Raw genomic sequence first — 18,873 nt, forward strand, 5'->3', positions numbered from 1 at the left:
AGCAGAAGGGGTCACTATTTTTAGTGTAATAGAGCTAGGCAAATTGTTGGAAAAATTATTTTCAAAAACGTTTGTGGATGCTGAATTGTGATTTGTACAAATCATATTTGTACCTTTTCTTTCTTCACTTTTCCACCCAAACGCTTGGAAGACGGGCAAATGTCAATATGCATTAAAAAAAAACCCTTTATTTGTGTGTGAGCTAGCATAGTTACTATTTGTATTGCAGAAGCACATATAAACCCCAGTCACGGACTACTACCCCATTGTGTTAGGTGATATATAAAAACATAACAAAAAGATGGTCCCTGTCCTGAAGAGCTGGTGCATGTCTGGTCACCCTACACACACACACCCTACACACACACACACTCTCATGCTGCACCCAAGTCTACATCTTCAACATCTTTCTTAGCATATCTCCACTCCAATATCTGCGCTCTACCAATGCTGCTGGCGTAGATATCCATACAGTCCTCCCATTTCTATCTTCATCATTGTCTTCTTTTTTAGTTTCTCATCCTCCCTTTGCATGGAATGCCTTGTATATGGGACTAATGGGTCACCTAACTCAGCACAGAGTATGACAACAGTCTTCATACTTCGGAGGAAGCATCACAAGAGACCACTAAAGTAGTGTGGATTGTGTGATAGGCGAGAGAACTGGAAGACTAGTAAATTCAATAACTTAGACACTTAGTGAGTATGTTTGTTTATTATGATTTTATGAATATAAGTGCATTTTTATGGCAGTGGAACAATGTCACAAGATCCCTGATATTAACACTGTTATTACACAGAAAACAGACAAAATTATGTGATAATGCCCTGTGTGGCTGGGATTACACATATTGTAAAATGTTGTGACATAAAATGGAGGCCAATGGTTTCAATCTGTGTGTGATAAACATATAAAATTATGTGTATTGTGGTATATATACAGGAATTTCATGCAAACCGCCAAAACCAGAGTTGTAGAACATGGGCAATGAAATGAGCCAGACTTCTTTTTTTAGCATTTGCAGTGCTTGCTGAGCCAGTCTAAGATCTGGCTACAACCATCACAATTAGGACTGTACACATGTACATTCACACACAATTACTTGTTCTCAATGTGACCAAAAACTGAATCCAAAGCCTGACAGAAAATATATCAGGTTTTTATCTTTTCCATTTCCTCAGTCAGTAAGGAACTAGCTCTTTTTAAGTATGACGCCTACATAAGAATGTCCATACTGGGTCAGACCAAAGGTCCATTTAGCCCAGTATCCTGTCTTCCAACAGTGGCCAATGCCAGGTGGCCCAGAGGGAATGAACAGATAACCATCAAGTGTTAACCAGAGCAGATAACCAGAGCAGATAACCATCAAGTGTTCAATCCCGTTGCCCATTCCCAGCTTCTGGCAAACAGAGGCTAGAGACAACATTCCTGCCCATCCTGGCTAAAAGTCATTGATGGACCAATCCTCCATGAATTTATCTAGTTCTTTTTTGAACCCTGTTATAGTCTTGGCATTCACAACATCCCCTGGCAAGGAGTTCCATAGGTTGGCTGTGCATTGTGTGAAAAAATACTTCCTTTTGTTTGTTTTAAACTTGCTGCCTAATAATTTCATTTGGTGACCCCTAGTTCTTGTGTTATGAGACGGAATAAATAACACTTCCCTATTTACTTTCTCCACACCAGTCATGATTTTATAGACCTCTATCATATCCCCTCTTAAGTCGTCTCTTTTCCAAGCTGAAAAGTCCCAGTCTTATTAATCTCTCCTCATATGGCAGCCATTCCATACCACTGATCAGTTTGTTATCCGTTTCTGAACCTTTTCCAATTTGAATATATCTTTTTTGAGATGGGGCGACCACATCTGCATGCAGTATTCAAGATGTGGGCCTACTTGTATAGCCAGTCCTTTTTTCTTGTACGAGAAAAGATTTTAAATGCCCTATATTTTCCTGGGCCTGATTATTTTCTGCTGCGGTTCTATCCCTAATGTGCGTTCCACTCGCTCTCTCAATAACCCTAATCATTTCCTCAGGCGCTGCCTGGGATAATGGCTTGGGAACCATACTATCTAATTGAGGTGACCAATCACATGGTGAATTCCAAGGATTTTATACTTTAGAGCAGGGGTTCTCAACCTTTTTCTTTCTAAGCCCCCTCCCGCCCCGCAACATGCTGTAAAAACTCTATGGCCCACCTGTGCCACAACTGTTTTTCTGCATATAAAAGCCAGGGCTGGCATTAGGGGGTAGTAAATAGGGCAATTGCCAGGGGTCCCATGCCACAGGGCCCCCCCCCCCAAGGCAAGTTGCTCAGGCATTGGCTTCAGTCCCAGATGGCGGGGCTCAGGGCCCCGGGCTTCAGCCCCATGAGGTGGGGCTTCAGCTTTCTGCCCTGGGCCCCAGCAAGTAATGCTGGCCCTGCTTGGTGGATGCCCTGAAACCTGCTCGCGGCCTGCCCCAGACTCCTGGTTGAGAATCACGGCTTTACAGGAGTGCTTACTATGGATTTCACTTTTTTTTCTGTTGTTGAGTTTTTAGACAAATAATGAACAAATATATAAAACCCCACAAATAGAAAAAAGGCCCAACCACAACAAATAAATGCTTTTTAAGATAGTTTGAGCAGCTCTAGTAACACACTGAAAAACTCCATGGGCAGAATTCACAGGTGGTGTAAGTCATTAGTTGGTCAGAAAACTGGTATAAGTGGCATATTACTTTTAATTATTATTTGTTATTGATATTACTGCGGTGACTAGAGGCCCCAGTAAAGATCAGGGCTCAGCTGTGCTAAATGCTTTACAAGAGATAATAAGAGACACACCCTGCTTACAATCTTGTTTAAGATAAGACATAACAAATGAGTGTAACAAAGAAATGGAGGGAATGGGAGGCGAAAAAGGAAGGTAAAGTAATTGGAACATGGGGTTACTTAGACTAGCAATGTGCACAGTTAGATATATACACCTCTACCTCAATATAACGCTGTCCTTGGGAGCCAAAAAATCTTACTGTGTTATAGGTGAAACCACGTTATATCGAACTTGCTTTGATCCACCGGAGTGCGCAGCCCCCGCCCGTCCCTCCCCCGGAGCACTGCTTTACCGCGTTATATCCAAATTCGTGTTATATCGGGTTGCGTTATATCGGGATAGCGGTGTATATATAATTTATGAAAAATAAATAAGAAATAAAATGAATGTTAGTGATTCCTTCTTACTACCTTCCTAGTCATTGTAAAGTAGCATAATTATACCAATTTGGCATTCTGTAGGTGTAGTAAATGAATATAAGTAACATAGCAAGGGTGTGATTCTCCTCTCACTCTACCATTGTTACTCCATTGAAGTCAAAGGAGTTACATCTCTGTAAAACTCGTGTAAGTGAGTGGAGAACCAGCCCCATTGCCTCTATCATCTTTAAGTAGGGAAAATGCCCAGCAATTTGAACAGGAATTTTTCCAGCACACAGCCTGAAATAGCCTTAAAAAATAAAAATGCAGATGGTTGATGAACTTTTCCAAAACCCCATCGATAGTATTAACGGGAGCACCATTTCAGTCTTACACAAACAGGTATGGCAGCTGGGCCCCCAAAGTTGATTCCTCATTCTAACAGGACAGTCCCAAATGGATAATGACGCTAAATTCTGCCTGTTTCGGGGCAGCACAACCAATCTTTACTTTGTGAATGTATTGTTTCTAAATAATACGGTGACATACGGTGAAATACGGAATCATTTATTAATTCTAGGTCACCATAGCTATGGTTTATGTTAATTTTTGTGAAAGGATTCACTCCAGGTTAACCCATCTTCAGTTTTAAAAGTACTGTGTGTAATTGTTTCGCCTCTTTAAAAATGTGTATGGCAGAACAGAAAGAAATGGCATATTTCAGGCTTAATATGAAAATTCATTTTATTTCAGCTGCATATGTGTAAATCTAGTATGCTGTTGCTTAAGTCAACAGAGTTACTCTGAATTGACACCAGTGTAATGTGATGAGAATGTGGCCCATAAAATGCTGACTGAGGTCACCAGTTCTCTTTACCTAAAACAAAAGGGTTAACCTCCAGTAATACAATATTTGTGCATGAAGCTGAAATGAGGAAGGGTGCTGAAATTAGCATAAATACAGATTGTAAAATTCTTGAGCCTTCGTTTTGAAAATTGCATATGCTCAAGATGCAGCCCAGATTGGTGCTTTGTGAATGTGCACAAGCCAGATATGCAGGTGTGTATCGGGCATTTTATACTCATATCTTGAATATACAAACAAATCACATCCTTTTTACAAAATTTGGACCTATTACTTTTGTTCCTCATGTTGTTCAGAAACATAAAGAAATCTCAGCAATTAAAGAATAAAATGTTTTCAGATTCTACATAGCTATTCGGTGTAAATATCATTCCTTTTTGTGTTTGACTAGGTGTTTGTACTTAGCTGATGAGGGAACTAAACTAAACTAACTAAAATTGTTTATTTGATTTGTTCATGTGAAGGGTCTTACAAATTTGTAAGTTTAAAAAATGCACCAATAGTTCATTTTTTTCACATTAAATCTGTCTGAAACAGTGGGTAGGAGACTGCATGGTTGGGAACTCAGGATATTAACTCTTTCTTCACCCCTTTGATATTTAATAGCATATGTCAACTCTTGATTAGCATGTATTATTTATTAATCTAGATTATGCATATTTTTTAAAATAAAAGATTAGCCACTATAAAGGCAATTACTATTCATTTGAAAAATATTGCTCTTTTGTTTCTTAAAGATCACTGGTGAGATTAAAAGATACAGGGTGATATCCTCAGCTGGTATAAACCAGAGTAGTTCCATTGGCTTCAGCAGTCGACATACAGCCCTTGTTCTTCAATGAAGTATGTCTTCCTTGATTCCAATTAAAGAAATATCCTGCATATAATAGGCCTCAGCCTGCTCATTTTCTCCTTTTAAATTGTTTTCAGCGATATTTACTTCAAGTGCAGAGTGTATGATGTTAGCCTGTCCCCAACTGCTCACTTAATTTTTTTTTATATCTACACCCTTTTCAAACAGAGCAAAACAAAACAACAAAAAAATTACTGCCAAACATCTCCAATGATCTGGAATTTTATTCCATCCATATACATGCATAGTAACAACATTTGTTGAGAAATTATTTCTATCAGAAGTAGAACATTATCTTTGTGATCACCAGTTGCAGTATTGCTACGCTTATATTTAAATATATCTTATATATGAATTAGATTCATACTTGCAGCATTGAGTTTAGGGTTTCATTTTAGACTGTGCCTTTCAAAAGATAAAACTGATTGATATGACTTCATTACTTACAATACTGCTTCCAGTAATTTTGTTCATTCTTATAAAGTATTGCATTTAACAGCAAAGTTTTAAAAATTGAGACAGAGATGCATCAGCGAAAGAAAATACAAGTACTATACAAGAAAAAAATTGCCATCTTCATTTAACGTACGTTTCAGATTAAGAAAGTGGACAGAAACATACTGCTACATACAAATGCAAAGCCTAATGACTAAGGTACTGTATCTGCTAAAATATAAAATGCAAACTGAGCCCAATAGTTCAAAAAATTGAAATTTTAAGGCGAACTTTACAGCATAGTTGAAACTGTTTTGCAAGTTATATTTTAGCATATACGTATATCTGCAACAGCATATAAGAAAAAAATCAGGATACACAAGTGCTTTTGAAGCTATTTCTAAAATGCTTTTCTGTATTGTTTGTGACTATTTTTTTTAAAATCTACTATACAGTGCAAACCATATGTGCTACACAATAACTATACAATAACATTACAAATGACTTTAATATAAAGTTTTTAAATAAAAAATAACATAACTACAGCTATGAATACTGCTGGTAAAATAAATTAATATTTTTGAAAATGGCACCAATAATACACTTTACTAATGGACTGTAATGAAATTACACCTTGAAGTCTCTTCAACTCAGCAATAATGAATTATCTCCTGATTGTCCAGATGTAATTCAAACAGCTTTCTTTAGACTGTATGGAACAATATACTAAACACAGGTACCAAAGGTGACCGATTGTTTCATTTGACATGTTCCGCTGCATGTGACGAGCAATAAAACTTCTTGTGAGTTATAAAGTTTGAAAGGTTGTTGAACTGGATGTTACACAGTCGGCAATATTTCCCACTGGTTGGGGCTTGGGTGGAACCATTCACACCTTTTGCTATACTAGACAACTGTTCCTCCGCTGTAGGAATAGCTGGAGAGACATTTTCGTTTGTAGCTAAAGGATTCTCAGAAATCCAAGAGGGAGACTTGTGCCCATCTTCATGTTGAGGATTCTGGGAAATGTTCTCTTGTTGTTGGTTTGTTGCAGGCCTTTCCTCCTGTTTTAGTCCACCATTAACTATTACCATGCCTCTGTTTTTTGGCAATAATGGAAGAGACTCTTTCTTCTGCACAGCACACCCGTTTGAAGGTATCTGGCCTTTAGGAGATTCACCTTCTGTATTTGTGCTTTGATCTAAATCAGTGTTATGAATGACAAGAGAACCAGAAATGTAATCACTTGGCTTTATTCCATAATATGGAGAAAGCTGATCTGCTCCTTTAGCTTTCTTTATTGCTCCAGGGTAAAGGCATTGTGGAAGAAACAAATGTTTGTTTTCTTCTTTTGTAGCAATAAGCTGGGCTGCTTCACTAAAGACTTTAAGTCCTTGAAGAGTTGCTAAGTGTGTAGAAAACAAGTTTCCATTGGGAGAAGACTGTTTCGAGTTTCCATTTTTCTCACATTTGATTATGCTTCTTTCATAACTGACATCAGGGCTGTTTCGTTCACTTTCTGGGTTTTGAAATACTTTGCTCTCAAGCTGTCCCATGTCATTACGCTGATGTGCAGTGACAGGGCAAAAATTTTGCTTATGGGCAAGATAGTTCTCTACCTTGTTAAAACTGATCTTGCAAACTGTGCACTCATGGTAGTCTAGCAGCCTTTTTGGAGAGGTGGATGTCCTGTCTGACTGTGATAAACATTTTTTGCTGAGATCTATGGGTACATCCATCTCCAAGCAAGAAACTGTGGAGTGTGGAGTGTCACACTTTGAAACTGGAATACATTTGTTAATGGACAACGAAGTTTCTAGATGCTTTGAGACTATTCCTGGAAAGATATCACACCGAGGATGGTAACATTCTCCAAGACCTTCTGTTGATTCTTGAGTGGATGTGCAAGGGTTGCCAAGATTAGCCACTTCAAGAAACCGTTGTTGAACCAGCTGTGGCCTTTGCTCCTGCTCTGGTAGGCACATCTCATACATCTTCCTTCGTTTACGTGTACGCATTGTTCTCTGCATAGCAGGCACTTTGCTGGAAGCAGATCTCTTCAGTGGAGGATCATGGCGTGTGGCACAATAATACTGTTTGTGGACCATGTATGTTTCATGTCTGCTGAAAGTAATATTGCAAGCTTCACATGTGGTTTTGTTGGGATCACTTTCTCCTTCTACTAAAGGAGCATTGGGGTTCTTCACATCAGCAGGTTTTCCATTCATTTTCTCATCATTGCTGGTTGCAGCTGAAAGCTTCTTAGTCTGTGCCGAAAAGTCTTTTTCATGACCTTTACTGTTTGGCCCAATCAAATCTAAGACAGTAGAGGAGTTAATGCAAGACGTCTGAAGAAGTTGATTCTCTGCATCGGAAGTGTGAGGAGCAGTATTCAGAATGTTTATAGAACTTTGGCCATTATTGGGACTTACAGCCTCAGGTATTTTTTCAGAAATGCTGGAAAAATCTGGTGACTTTGCCATCTGCTGCCATCGGCTGCTGCAGTAATGCTTTTTATGTACCAAGTAGTTGTCCAAATTGTTGAATGTTATGTTACACTCAAAGCAAGTAGCCCCTTTTGGCATCAATGGACTGTAAATTACAGGAGGATAACTGCTACTGCCATGCCTCAGTCTTCGATGGACCAGTTCAGACATTTTGGCTAAGATCTCTGAAGCCTGAGGAACCACTGTGATGTCCTGGGGAAAAGCAAACTGAGAGAGAAAAGGTCCCATAGGAAAAGAAGGGCCAATATTAGGTTGAACTGGGGAGGAGGCAAGTCTTGGGCTAGATGGTTCAGATTTTATTTTAGTGTATGAAAAACTTTGTTTATTTGTTGCAGGCTGTGTTTCTGGCCTCTGGGCTGGAAGGAAAAGTGGAGTCTTTTTTTCACATTTGTCAAGCTCAGTGTCCGAACTTGCATCCTTAGTCTGCATGGTCTTTTGGCTCTGGGGAACTTCATTTCTGTTCAAAAGGTCTGTTGCTGGCTGTAAAGCTTCATCAGTACCACCTGGAGAGTGCTCAATGTCACTTTCTCTCTGCAGCTTGTTGCCAGAGACATGTAGCTCTTGGTGCTGCAGTAGCTCCCTCTGAGTTTGGAAGCCAAAATGGCAGTGATTGCATCTAAAGGCAGCTTGAGTGAGATGTGAAAACAGGTGCTGATGAAAGTTAATCACCGAGTCTGCAGTGTAGTTACAAACTGTGCATTTCAGACTAGCACCAGGCGGGAGAAATTCTTCCATTTTCACTCCTATGGAAAAGATAAATAATACACAACAAGTTAGGGTAACTGCTTTCCCCTCATGCAGTATACCATGAAAAGCAATCACATGGAGAATATCAACATCATGAGAACAACTCATTTTCCTCTGGTGAAAATGTTTTGTAAGTATTCACCCATATTGGTCGCTCAGGTAATGCTTAAATCAATTCAAAATCTCTTTCCAACCAATTGCTATAAGAGGTTCCGAAAGTGATCAACTGTGACTACATATGCCATGAACTGGCTCATTTTCCATATTGAGTTCAGCCTGGATTCAGAATTTCAGATACGAAGCAGAGAGCCCTCCAATTAATAAAGGGAAGACGAGAGTAGGGGAAGAATAAAAATAGATCAGGCTCTCTCTAAATGGAAATGCCAAACTAACCCATTCCAGTTTTTGGAAATAGCAATTTCCACTTGGAAAAAACATGTTGTTCCCCATAAATCAATAAGCATTGGGGTCCGATGTTCTACACAAGGATATTCAGTAGGGGCCGGAGAAATCAAAAAGCTCAGGAGTATGTTCACTTTTCTCTGATCACAGGAGCATATCAAGGCAGTATGCCTGAGATCCAGTCCTCAAGCTCAGCAGGGGCCTATAAAAAGTACTGAATCAGAGGCAGAGTTGCAGACAGCACATTTCCAATAATCTCCATTACTGTTGGCCAGCGCCTGCTTGGGTGAGATGAATTGCCTATATGGGATAGAAGATCCAGGGCTCTGGAATGGGAACTCAGTGGGAGGAGGGCTGAAAGGATGAGTCCACTGTGAGGAAGGAGGAGGGCTGGCCTAGGAGGAAAAAATGTCAATGAAGAAAGTACTCTTTTACACCACCTATACTTAATAGTAGCATGCAGTTATTGCAGGTAAGGAGTAAGGCTACGATTTCAGAATGGAAATTTTTAGTAAATTTCGGGGCAGAGGTGCGAGAAAAAACAGCAGAGAGGTCACCAAACAATGCAATTTTCGCTACATCAGCAGGCACAAGAGTATGGTGAGGGTGTTCAAAGATCAGGTCCAGGAGAGCCGGGGGCTTGAAGAGTAAGCCCACCCACACTCATCCCCAGTGGCAGCTCCTGTCCAGTGGGGCTAGGCCTGGCTCCCCACTCTGGGTGTTGCAATCAGGTCCAGGAGGTTGTGGAGCCACTCATGTTTGGTCCATCCATCCCTCTATGGATGGAGATGGAAGGGTGGATGGGACACACCATTCAGTTTGGGGGCAAGGCCACTCAGTCTGGAGGGCCTAAACAAATATGTTTTTACAGCCATTTCATGGACTTTATTAAAATTCACAATTTCTGTATCCACCATGACAAAATCATAGCCCTACCAATGAGACATATTTTTCTTAGATATAAACTCACCAGAGCTCTTCCTATCAAGTACAGTGTAAGAACAGAAGCAAATTCAAACCCTACCCACAATCTGTGCAGAGAATGAGAGTGTGTTTCAGGGTGTACTCAAGCTATAAATGCTTACAGAGCACAACTAAGGCCAGAGTTCTGTGCTGGAAGAACAATAATGGCCTATATTGTCTAAAGAGGAGTCCAGGGCTTCTACGAGTTTAATGAAGAAACATTTGGAAGGAAAAATATCTGTGTTTGATTTAGATTTAAAACATTATATATATGTGCACACCACATGGTCAATTAAACTGGGATTACAGATGCTTTGTGACACGGGAGCAGTGCAGAGCAGTGAGTGTCATGGTGAAACTAGATCAAGCTGTGAAAACTCATACTTTCAGACCCAGAGGACCCTGCTTCAATCCCTAGTGCTGGTCAAAGTGCCCTGTGGCCATCACATAAGGGGGGGTTGTCTAGGATATGGCCTGCAGTGGGCCTCATATGCTTGGGATAGGGTGACCAGACAGCAAGTGTGAAAAATCGGGACGGGGGTGGGGGGTAATAATAGCCTATATAAGAAAAAGACCCCAAAACTGGGACTGTCCCTATAAAATCAGGACAACTGGTCACCCTAGCTTGGAATGACCTGCCCAAGGAAGTATGTAACCCACTGGTTAGTGTGTGTTCTATGCCCCATGTGCTGATCCATAGAGGATGTGGGCCTGTTATAGCACCCAGCTAGAGCACAGTTCTTTAGCACAAGCTGTAAAGACCTGTAGTTTTAGCTGTTTCGCCCCTGGTTCAGTTCATGATGTCCACCAGCATGGCAGCTGTCACACAGGAAAACGTGGCAGCCATTAAACTTTCAGAAGAAGTTCACGCAGATTTTGCAACATTATATTTAGAACCTGTTTACAAGCAGGAATAGTATTCAATGCACTGAGATTATCCCCCACTGCTTTCACAATGCACAATGGTACAGTATCTAACTTCTATCGCACTAGAATTAGGTAGAAGGCACCTTGCTTTACTGTCTTATCAATGGGGTCTAATCCTCCAAACACATGTGAGTAACTATTATATATGTAAATAGTCCCACTGAGTTGAAAAGGAAGGTTTTGACTTTTAACAGATTATTCAGGCCAAAAGAATTTCTCTAGTTTATCCACAATTTCTTATACACAAATAAAAATGCTATTATGGCATATGAGTTAATTTAGCATAAGGTAATACATTTCTAAATAATCTTTGTGGAGAATTTGTGATATGTAGCTGAATTTCTATGGATTTAAGGGGGGAAAATAGTCTCCACAAAAAAAAGACCATTAACAGAATGCTAAACATTGCTTGGGTCTGCATTCAAACATCAGGCCGTGCCACAGGTAAGTTTGCACATCTTTAACTGTGTCCTGTTATATGTATACAGTATGAAATAGTCTTTAACTACAGGATAACATATTAATTCTCAATTAATACAATATAATATAGTACATTTTTTCCTGAAGCCTAAGAAACACATTTGTAACACATATTTTTGCATCCTTCTATACTTACACTAATTGTTGTCAAAACGATACAATGTACTACCTTAGGGTTAGACCCATAAAAGGGACTTAGGTGCCTAACTGGCACTTTAGTTTCCTAGGACCAAATTTAGATCCACAAAAACACTGCTCAGATGCTGCCTAATCCTGAGCACCTACATTCCTACTGTGTATAAAATACTTAAATATGCGTTGGAGCAGGGACTGGAACTTGGGTCTCCCAGGTGCATGCCCTAACCACTGGCTTATAGAGTCATTTTCTCTCTGGCCTAATGAATACAGACACTCCCCGACTTACACAAGCGTTCTGTTCCGGAACGCCTTGCGTAACTCGAATTTTGCGTAAGTCGGAAACGTATACCCGACCATTACGCAAAACCCCCCCAAACAAACAAAAAAAACCCCTCCTATTTCTAGCTTAAGGAACTTTTTCTGTAATTGTGGATTTGCGTAACCCGGGGGGCGTCTGTATTTAAGTATTTTAATAAACAGTGGAACAGCTCCAACAGGACGGATTGAGTGTATCCTATCACAGAATAGCCTACAGCCTGATGGGTAGGGCAGTCTCTGCTCAAGAGTAGGGATTCAAATCTGGGTCTCCTGCATCTCAGGTGAGTGCCCTAACCGCTCGGCTATTGGGTACAAGGGCATCTACCATCTGCTCTTCTTCTTTTTTCTTTTTTTGCAAGAAAGGGCTGACCTGGCTTCGGTGCCTAAATCTTGTGACTGCTGAAGAGAGATAGGCCCAGTGGCATAGCCAGGTGGAGGGAAGAGGGGGAGCGGAAAAAAAAAGGCACCACCCGCTGCGGCGCTTTTACTGATGGGGCAGCGCTCCGGGTCTTCGGCGGCACCTCAGCGGCGGGACCTTCACGCGCTCTGCAGGTCTTCAGCGGCATTTCGGCAATGAAGCTTCAATGCCGCCAAAGACACCCGAAGTGAGTGAAGGTCCCGCCACCGAAGTGCTGCCGAAGACCCAGAGCGCCGCCCCCTCAGTAAAAGTGCCGCAGCGGGTGGTACCTTTTCCCCCCCTCACTCCCGGGTGAGTAAAATTAAAAAGGCGCCACTTGTGCTCGGTGGGGGAGCAGCCGCTCCCCCCCCAGCTACGGTACTGGATAGGCCCCTCCCTCCAGCCCAAATTTAGGCACCTAAGTCCCTTTTGCATTTCCTACTGGATAGTTTAGGCAGCTCCCCGCTTACTGAATCCTGTTGTTAGGTACATAACTCTCACCATGAAATGCACAAGGAGCCCAAGCTCTGAAATCGGGGTTGTGTATTCCACTGGGCTCATGGCACCTATACGTTAGGGTGGCAGTGCTGAGGCTAGGTCCCCGTCGTGGATTTAGCCCTCAGACTTGTTATATGAGTTCTCTTTCCTGTAAGTATGCATTTTCATCATTTTCTTATTCATGCACTACACATGAACTTTTCAAGTAGCAGACCATTCAGGGAAAGAGCAGAGACATATTGCACATTTTCACCTTTACACTGTACTGTTAGCCTGGAAATGTAATATGTTATGGTTTAACATGTATTTTCAGATAAATGATTTTCAAGGACATACACAAAGCAGTACACAGAACTACAAGATAGTAAACTGAAGTTGTGGGGAAAATGAAATGATATTATAATATCGTTTTTGAGAAACAGCATGTCATGATGCAATTAAAGACAGTAATTTCAATGTATATACACACTGGGGCAGAGTTGTGCCTGCAAATTGCATAAGTTCCAACAGTGGAACTCTTTGTCCTGTAACAGATCCGCAAGAGAGAGACCTTCTCCTGCAAACCTTGGATGGCATCCAATTGCCATGGCACATTGGGCTGGAGCTACCTCCTGTAAAAATGTAAAATATACATAAGCCCTCCCTAACTCCTACTTACCCAACAAGGTCCACAGAGACTTCTGGAGAATGCTTGCCTCTTCCCAGACATACCTCAGTACATATTTCACTCTAAAGCCAAGTTAACTGCTTAGGCCTGACAGTGCAGACTTCCTCATCTGCAAACTTTGCAAGCCTAGTGGAAACTTCAGTATGGAATGTTCTGTGCATTTACAACTTGTGATTTTTCAATAATCTGATCAAATCAAAGCTAAATTTCAACAGAACACTCAGAGATACTTGATAATAGGTCTAAATCTATGCCAAATTTCAGCTTTCTAATGAATAGGAAGTAATATTTCCATTTTATAAACAAGGAAACTGAATTCAGAGGTTGTGATATGGTTCAAGACTACAGTGGGAGTCAGCATTGGAACTTGAATAAGATATAGGAGTGCCTAATGCCCATCCTATACTCTAAATGACCAAACCTCTCAATGGACAAAGCTTTATACCTTTGTTTAAATATCTGAGAGAATCTACGCCATTAAATGACCAACTGTTTGGATTTATGTAAATGCATAAATAGGTCAGTAAAATGATTAAATAAATTACACAGATAAACAGATTATATGTGAGAGGTGCATGGACTATATAATACAGTTCAGAAATGACTGATTTCTTAGCAGTATCTACTTCCAGTGCTTGATTGTACTGCTTACATTTAGAGACTCATTGAAAAAGATAACGTTTATAGTGGTTAATGTTTAAGGACTAGCTACATCTACAGGGGGATACATTGCACTTACCACTGTGAGAATTTAGGTGCATTTCCAGAGCTCTTGCATTAGAAAAACTTTTGGTGCACTGTGGAAAGGGGCAGACACTGGATATCTGATGAGCACTATCTTCATTCTCCTCTGACAGCTGAGCTCCCTCTCTTTGCCTCCCACTGCAGTAGTACATGAGATGGGCCTGCAAATTCCGCTCACTTCGATACCAAATGCCACAGGATTTGCAAGGGAATATATCTTCTACAAGCAAATATAACCAGATGCAGGTTAGCCACAGTGCATTCAGCATCAACAAGTAACATGGAAGGCTTAAATCCTTTAACTTTTCCATTAATGAAACAACTTACTTAATAAAATGTTGGCAAGGCAGTCACAGGTTTCATACAATGTCATTTGCAAGGACAAGGGAAAACATGTGTTTGTTTGTTTTATAGGCCAAAATAAACTAATAAAATAACCAATTAATATAAAACACTGACCTAAGTTTTTAGGACACCAAATTTTTTTTAAACTAAAATAGAATTCATAGTTTGTGGCAGAAATGCAGTCTCAACTGTATTATAGTACCATGAAAATATTTAATCAGAGATGTTCTCCAATCACGTGGACCCCGATCCTACAAAGCATTACACATCTGCTTAATTTTAGGCATGTGCATAAGTTTTTGCAGAATTGGGGCTTTGGATTCTTTAAATTAAGACTGGATGTCTTTCTAAAAAATATGTTCTAGTTCAACCACAAGTGTATTGGGCTCCAGGCAGGTATCACTGGGGAAAATTCTATTGCCTGTGATAGCCAGGAGGTCAGACTAGATGATCATAATGGTCTCTTTGGGGCCTAAAATCTAAGAATGTAGTAATTACTGTAACTGAAAATCTCATGCTTTCTTTGTTCCTTGGATTCTTGTCATTACTAATGTTGGGAGTTAAATTTTGTAATATGCTATGACCTCTAATTGTAGGTTGATCCTTAATATTCCACTTTCTGAAACAGGACAAAAAGTTAAAATGTTTAAGTTTTCTGCTGAATAGAAATTCCAAAAAAAAAAAAAAAAAATTGATTCAGAAATATCAGAATGCTTCATTTAGACATTTTTGATCAAAACAAACCATCTAGACATTTCCCTATTGCCCTATGGGAGTTATAGTTCCAGCACTCATTCCCCCCATGGGGTAGGCTCTTTGACCTGACTACATCTCCTATAATACATGTAGAGTCATGTGATTCCCATGATGCACCACATAGAGGAAATGCACTATGGAAGATGTCATCTACTATGGAGCCCGGCCCAAAAGAGAGACTGGGGAATGCAACTACAACTGCCATTAGGCAATGCACCAGAAATAAATGCAGTTCAATTTTTTAAACTAATTTGAAACAAAACATTTTAGGGCAATTCAAATGAAATATTCTGATATTGGTTGAACTAATCTGAAACAAAATATGTCATTTACATTTTCCTGATGGAAAGTCTAAATTTTTCATTAAAATCAAAATTTTCCTGCTGAAAATTTTAATTTTGTATCAGAGTGGTAGCCGTGTTAGTCTGTATCCACAAAAAAAAAAAAAAAGGGAGTCCGGTGGCACCTTAAAGACGAACAGATTTATTTGGGCATAAGCTTTCGTGGGTAAGCTCTTGCATAAGCTCTTGCATTGAGTGAAAATGACAGATACAGGCATACATATATATTGGCACATGAACAGAAGGAAGTTACGTTACAAATGGAGAACCAATGTTGAAGGCCAATTTCGTGAGGGTGGATATGGTCCACTCCCAATAATTGATGAGGAGGTGTTTTTTTTTAATTTTGTGTAATCTGCACAAAAACATTCTGACAGAAAATTCCCAACCACCCTGTTAGCATTAATAACAATAATGCCAGCTGACTAAAGCCCATTTCCAGAAGGCAGATGAACCTGCTTTGTGTTTCCTTATATTTCAGCTTGATATTGCTGTCACTACTATCTCTCCATAGGGTACTGGTATATTTTAAGTTATTTCTTTTAACAGCACATTCACAGTAAATGTGACCAGTACAATTCTTTGCACAAAAATAAACAACAAACTAGAAAAAATAAAGCTATTGACAAAGACATTTATAGTCATCCAGCATTGAACCTGGTGGGATTACTCAAAGAGTAGGTATTACTCAACATGAATAAGGGCTGAATCTGGACCTATATGATTCTAGTGAATCCAAACCTTGAATATTGTGTAGAGTTCTGGTCACTTAATTATTGCAAACTATTTATAAACTACAAGAAGCACAGGGAAGTGCTACAATAGAGGAATGGAAGGACTCAGTGATGAGGAAAGATTAAAAGAGCCAAATATATATCACACGGTTAAGTGATGACTAAGGAGGAACATGATATCAGCTACCAATTTTTTGAACGATGTCAACAGCAAGGAAGGCGAGCAATTAGGATTGGAGTCTTAATAGCAGTAATTGGGTGAACTTAATAAACAGAATATTTAGGCTGAATGCTCTGATTCAAGAAGTTGCATGCAGTGTTGTTGTAACCTGTTGGTCCTAGAATATTAGAGAGACAAGGTGGATGTCTCTCTGATTCAAGAAAGCACTCAGCACCTGCTTAAGTCCTTCCCTATTCAGCATGTGATTATGTCCCTTTAATGTCAATGGGACTTAAACACAGGCTTAAGAATCCTTCTTGAATACCGATGCGTTCATGAATTGGGGCTAATACAATGAAAATTCCTGACAATGGCCTCTATTGCATTTTGAAACAGTCAAACAGAAGCTATTTCTATTGCTTGAGAAATGGAAAACTAGCCTGGATAAACATTAGAATATGTATTGTGAAGACCAAGTCTGCATTGACTGAAAGAGGATGGACCAGGTGAGCTAACGGGTCTTTTCATCTCTATTTTTATGATTTTCTAATTCTGCAAACAGATTTACAGAGCTTCTGTCTGAGGGAGGGCCAAACACTATCCTGTACAGCTACCATCCCAATTTTCTACATCTATTTTTGCTCTGTTAAAAAAAAAAACATAACAAAAAACAAAACAAAACAAGCTATGGTACAATATTATTCACTTACTGTTGACAATAGCTGTAGGCAAAATAGATGCCATAGCAGCTTGTTGAGGGAGCAGTTGTATTGAGTCCAGCAGACGTGCAGGATACATCCCTTCTGTAAGAGTCATCTGACTGGCAGCTTGTAGCCTTGAGTCAAAATCCACAACAAAGGCAATTAGCTCTTCACCCTCAGAGATGGTCTTAGTTGTAGTACACCAAAGTTGGCCACCTATATGAAAAATAAAACCAGAAAGCTTTAATGGGGAACATAATTCTGCAGAAGAACTTCAAACATAGGTACGGTGTCTTTATACCCTTTTCTAACTGGATTACTTGTGAGGAGGAGGCAGAAAACTCTTGCTTTTTAAAGTTCCATTTCTATTTGTAGAAGAATTTTCAAAATACTGCTAAGGAAGCCATGATAAAAATATATGCATATATTCTACAATCAATTCAACTAAAGAACAATCACACTAATTCACTCTTTTGTGTCCTAAGAGACTGACATTACCAGAACGCAGATACAAGCAAAACTATTTTAACTGGCACTTTTCCAATCATTATATTTTTACTTCACTTCCTGCATATTTTTTTCATACCAGTTTCAGTTTTATTCCAAATGCCTCATCCACAGCAGAATAATAATAATAATAAAAAAAAAAAAAAAAAGCTGCAAAGAAGAAATCAAATTTCCTCATAAGGTCATTTCCCCCCCTCCCTTATGTTTGCTACCATCTTTCTCTGAAAAATATTTTCTTATGTAATATTTTTCATAACATGACTGTTTTATCTCTGCTTACATTGACTGAACTTCCTGAAGAGAAGATATGCCAAAGATCTGTTTCATAAAGGCTTATTCAAATAAAGGTTTGTTTAAAAGGGGAGGAAGGGGGAAACTTTCATCAAACAGTAAGATACACTATAGCTCTGTCCTGCAAATGTCACGTGCAGTGCATTAAAAAGAAAATTAACTATGCAAGTACATCTACTAATGTATTTGAATGTGATAGTGAACGCTCATTTATTTAACATGTTTAGACAGGCAAAGCACTTATATTGTGTTATCTACACTCTCAGGCCTAGATACATATCCAGTATAGTTATGCCTGAAATAATGTTGCATACTTTATATGTTATAAAGCTTTTGTTCCCCAAGGTTTTGTATATATAGCAAAAGCTATATGTTGTATTCATTAAGCAAGCAAAACTGTACTCATTTTGATAAGTAATATTGCTGTGTTTATCTTTCAGCATAACTGCCTTTTCAACTGCACTTCATTTTTTTCCCCTCAAAGAGATTATAGTTTTAAAACAACTTGTTGCAAAAATCTGGTGGAGGAGATAACAACAGTGTATGATATGCCACAGCTAAATGGAAGAATTAAGACATTGTTTTAGAGAAATCTTGGACAATTAATTAAACCAGTCTATTAGCTTTCAAAGATGAGCAAACAAAACAGCATCAGTGACAATGTGTTTCAGTGGAAAAAATAAAGCTGAGCTTCCAGACCTCAAAGTGGTATAAAAGTTTCAAAGCAGAAAAGTTTCTTTGCATTCACCCTTTGGTATTACAGCAGTTGAAGGTAGCTATGAGGTTTACAAACAATTTATTGTACCAGGACCAATGTAGCGTAAGGTTCACTGCTTTCCAGAATTAGGGCATGCAAAGATGCAACTCTCACCAATTTCCTTTCGAGAATAAGGAGATGAAAAGTGAAGACAGCAATACA

General features: G+C 39.4%; 1 protein-coding gene across 1 annotated transcript in view; it reads right to left on the bottom strand.

Annotated features, from left to right (window-relative positions):
- Positions 1-6,089: 6,089 nt before the first annotated feature.
- The window catches only part of ZFPM2 (zinc finger protein, FOG family member 2), a 350,445-nt gene continuing 337,661 nt past the window's right edge, over positions 6,090-18,873 (bottom strand). Inside the window, exons 6-8 of the mRNA XM_065398289.1 lie at positions 17,166-17,372; positions 14,115-14,339; positions 6,090-8,581 (exon numbers count right to left, since the gene is read on the bottom strand). Coding sequence (XP_065254361.1) covers positions 6,090-8,581; positions 14,115-14,339; positions 17,166-17,372 — 2,924 coding nt within the window. The remainder of the gene's footprint in view (positions 8,582-14,114; positions 14,340-17,165; positions 17,373-18,873) is intronic.

This window comes from Emys orbicularis, chromosome 2, assembly GCF_028017835.1.
Source record: "Emys orbicularis isolate rEmyOrb1 chromosome 2, rEmyOrb1.hap1, whole genome shotgun sequence".
Taxonomy (NCBI): domain Eukaryota; kingdom Metazoa; phylum Chordata; order Testudines; family Emydidae; genus Emys; species Emys orbicularis.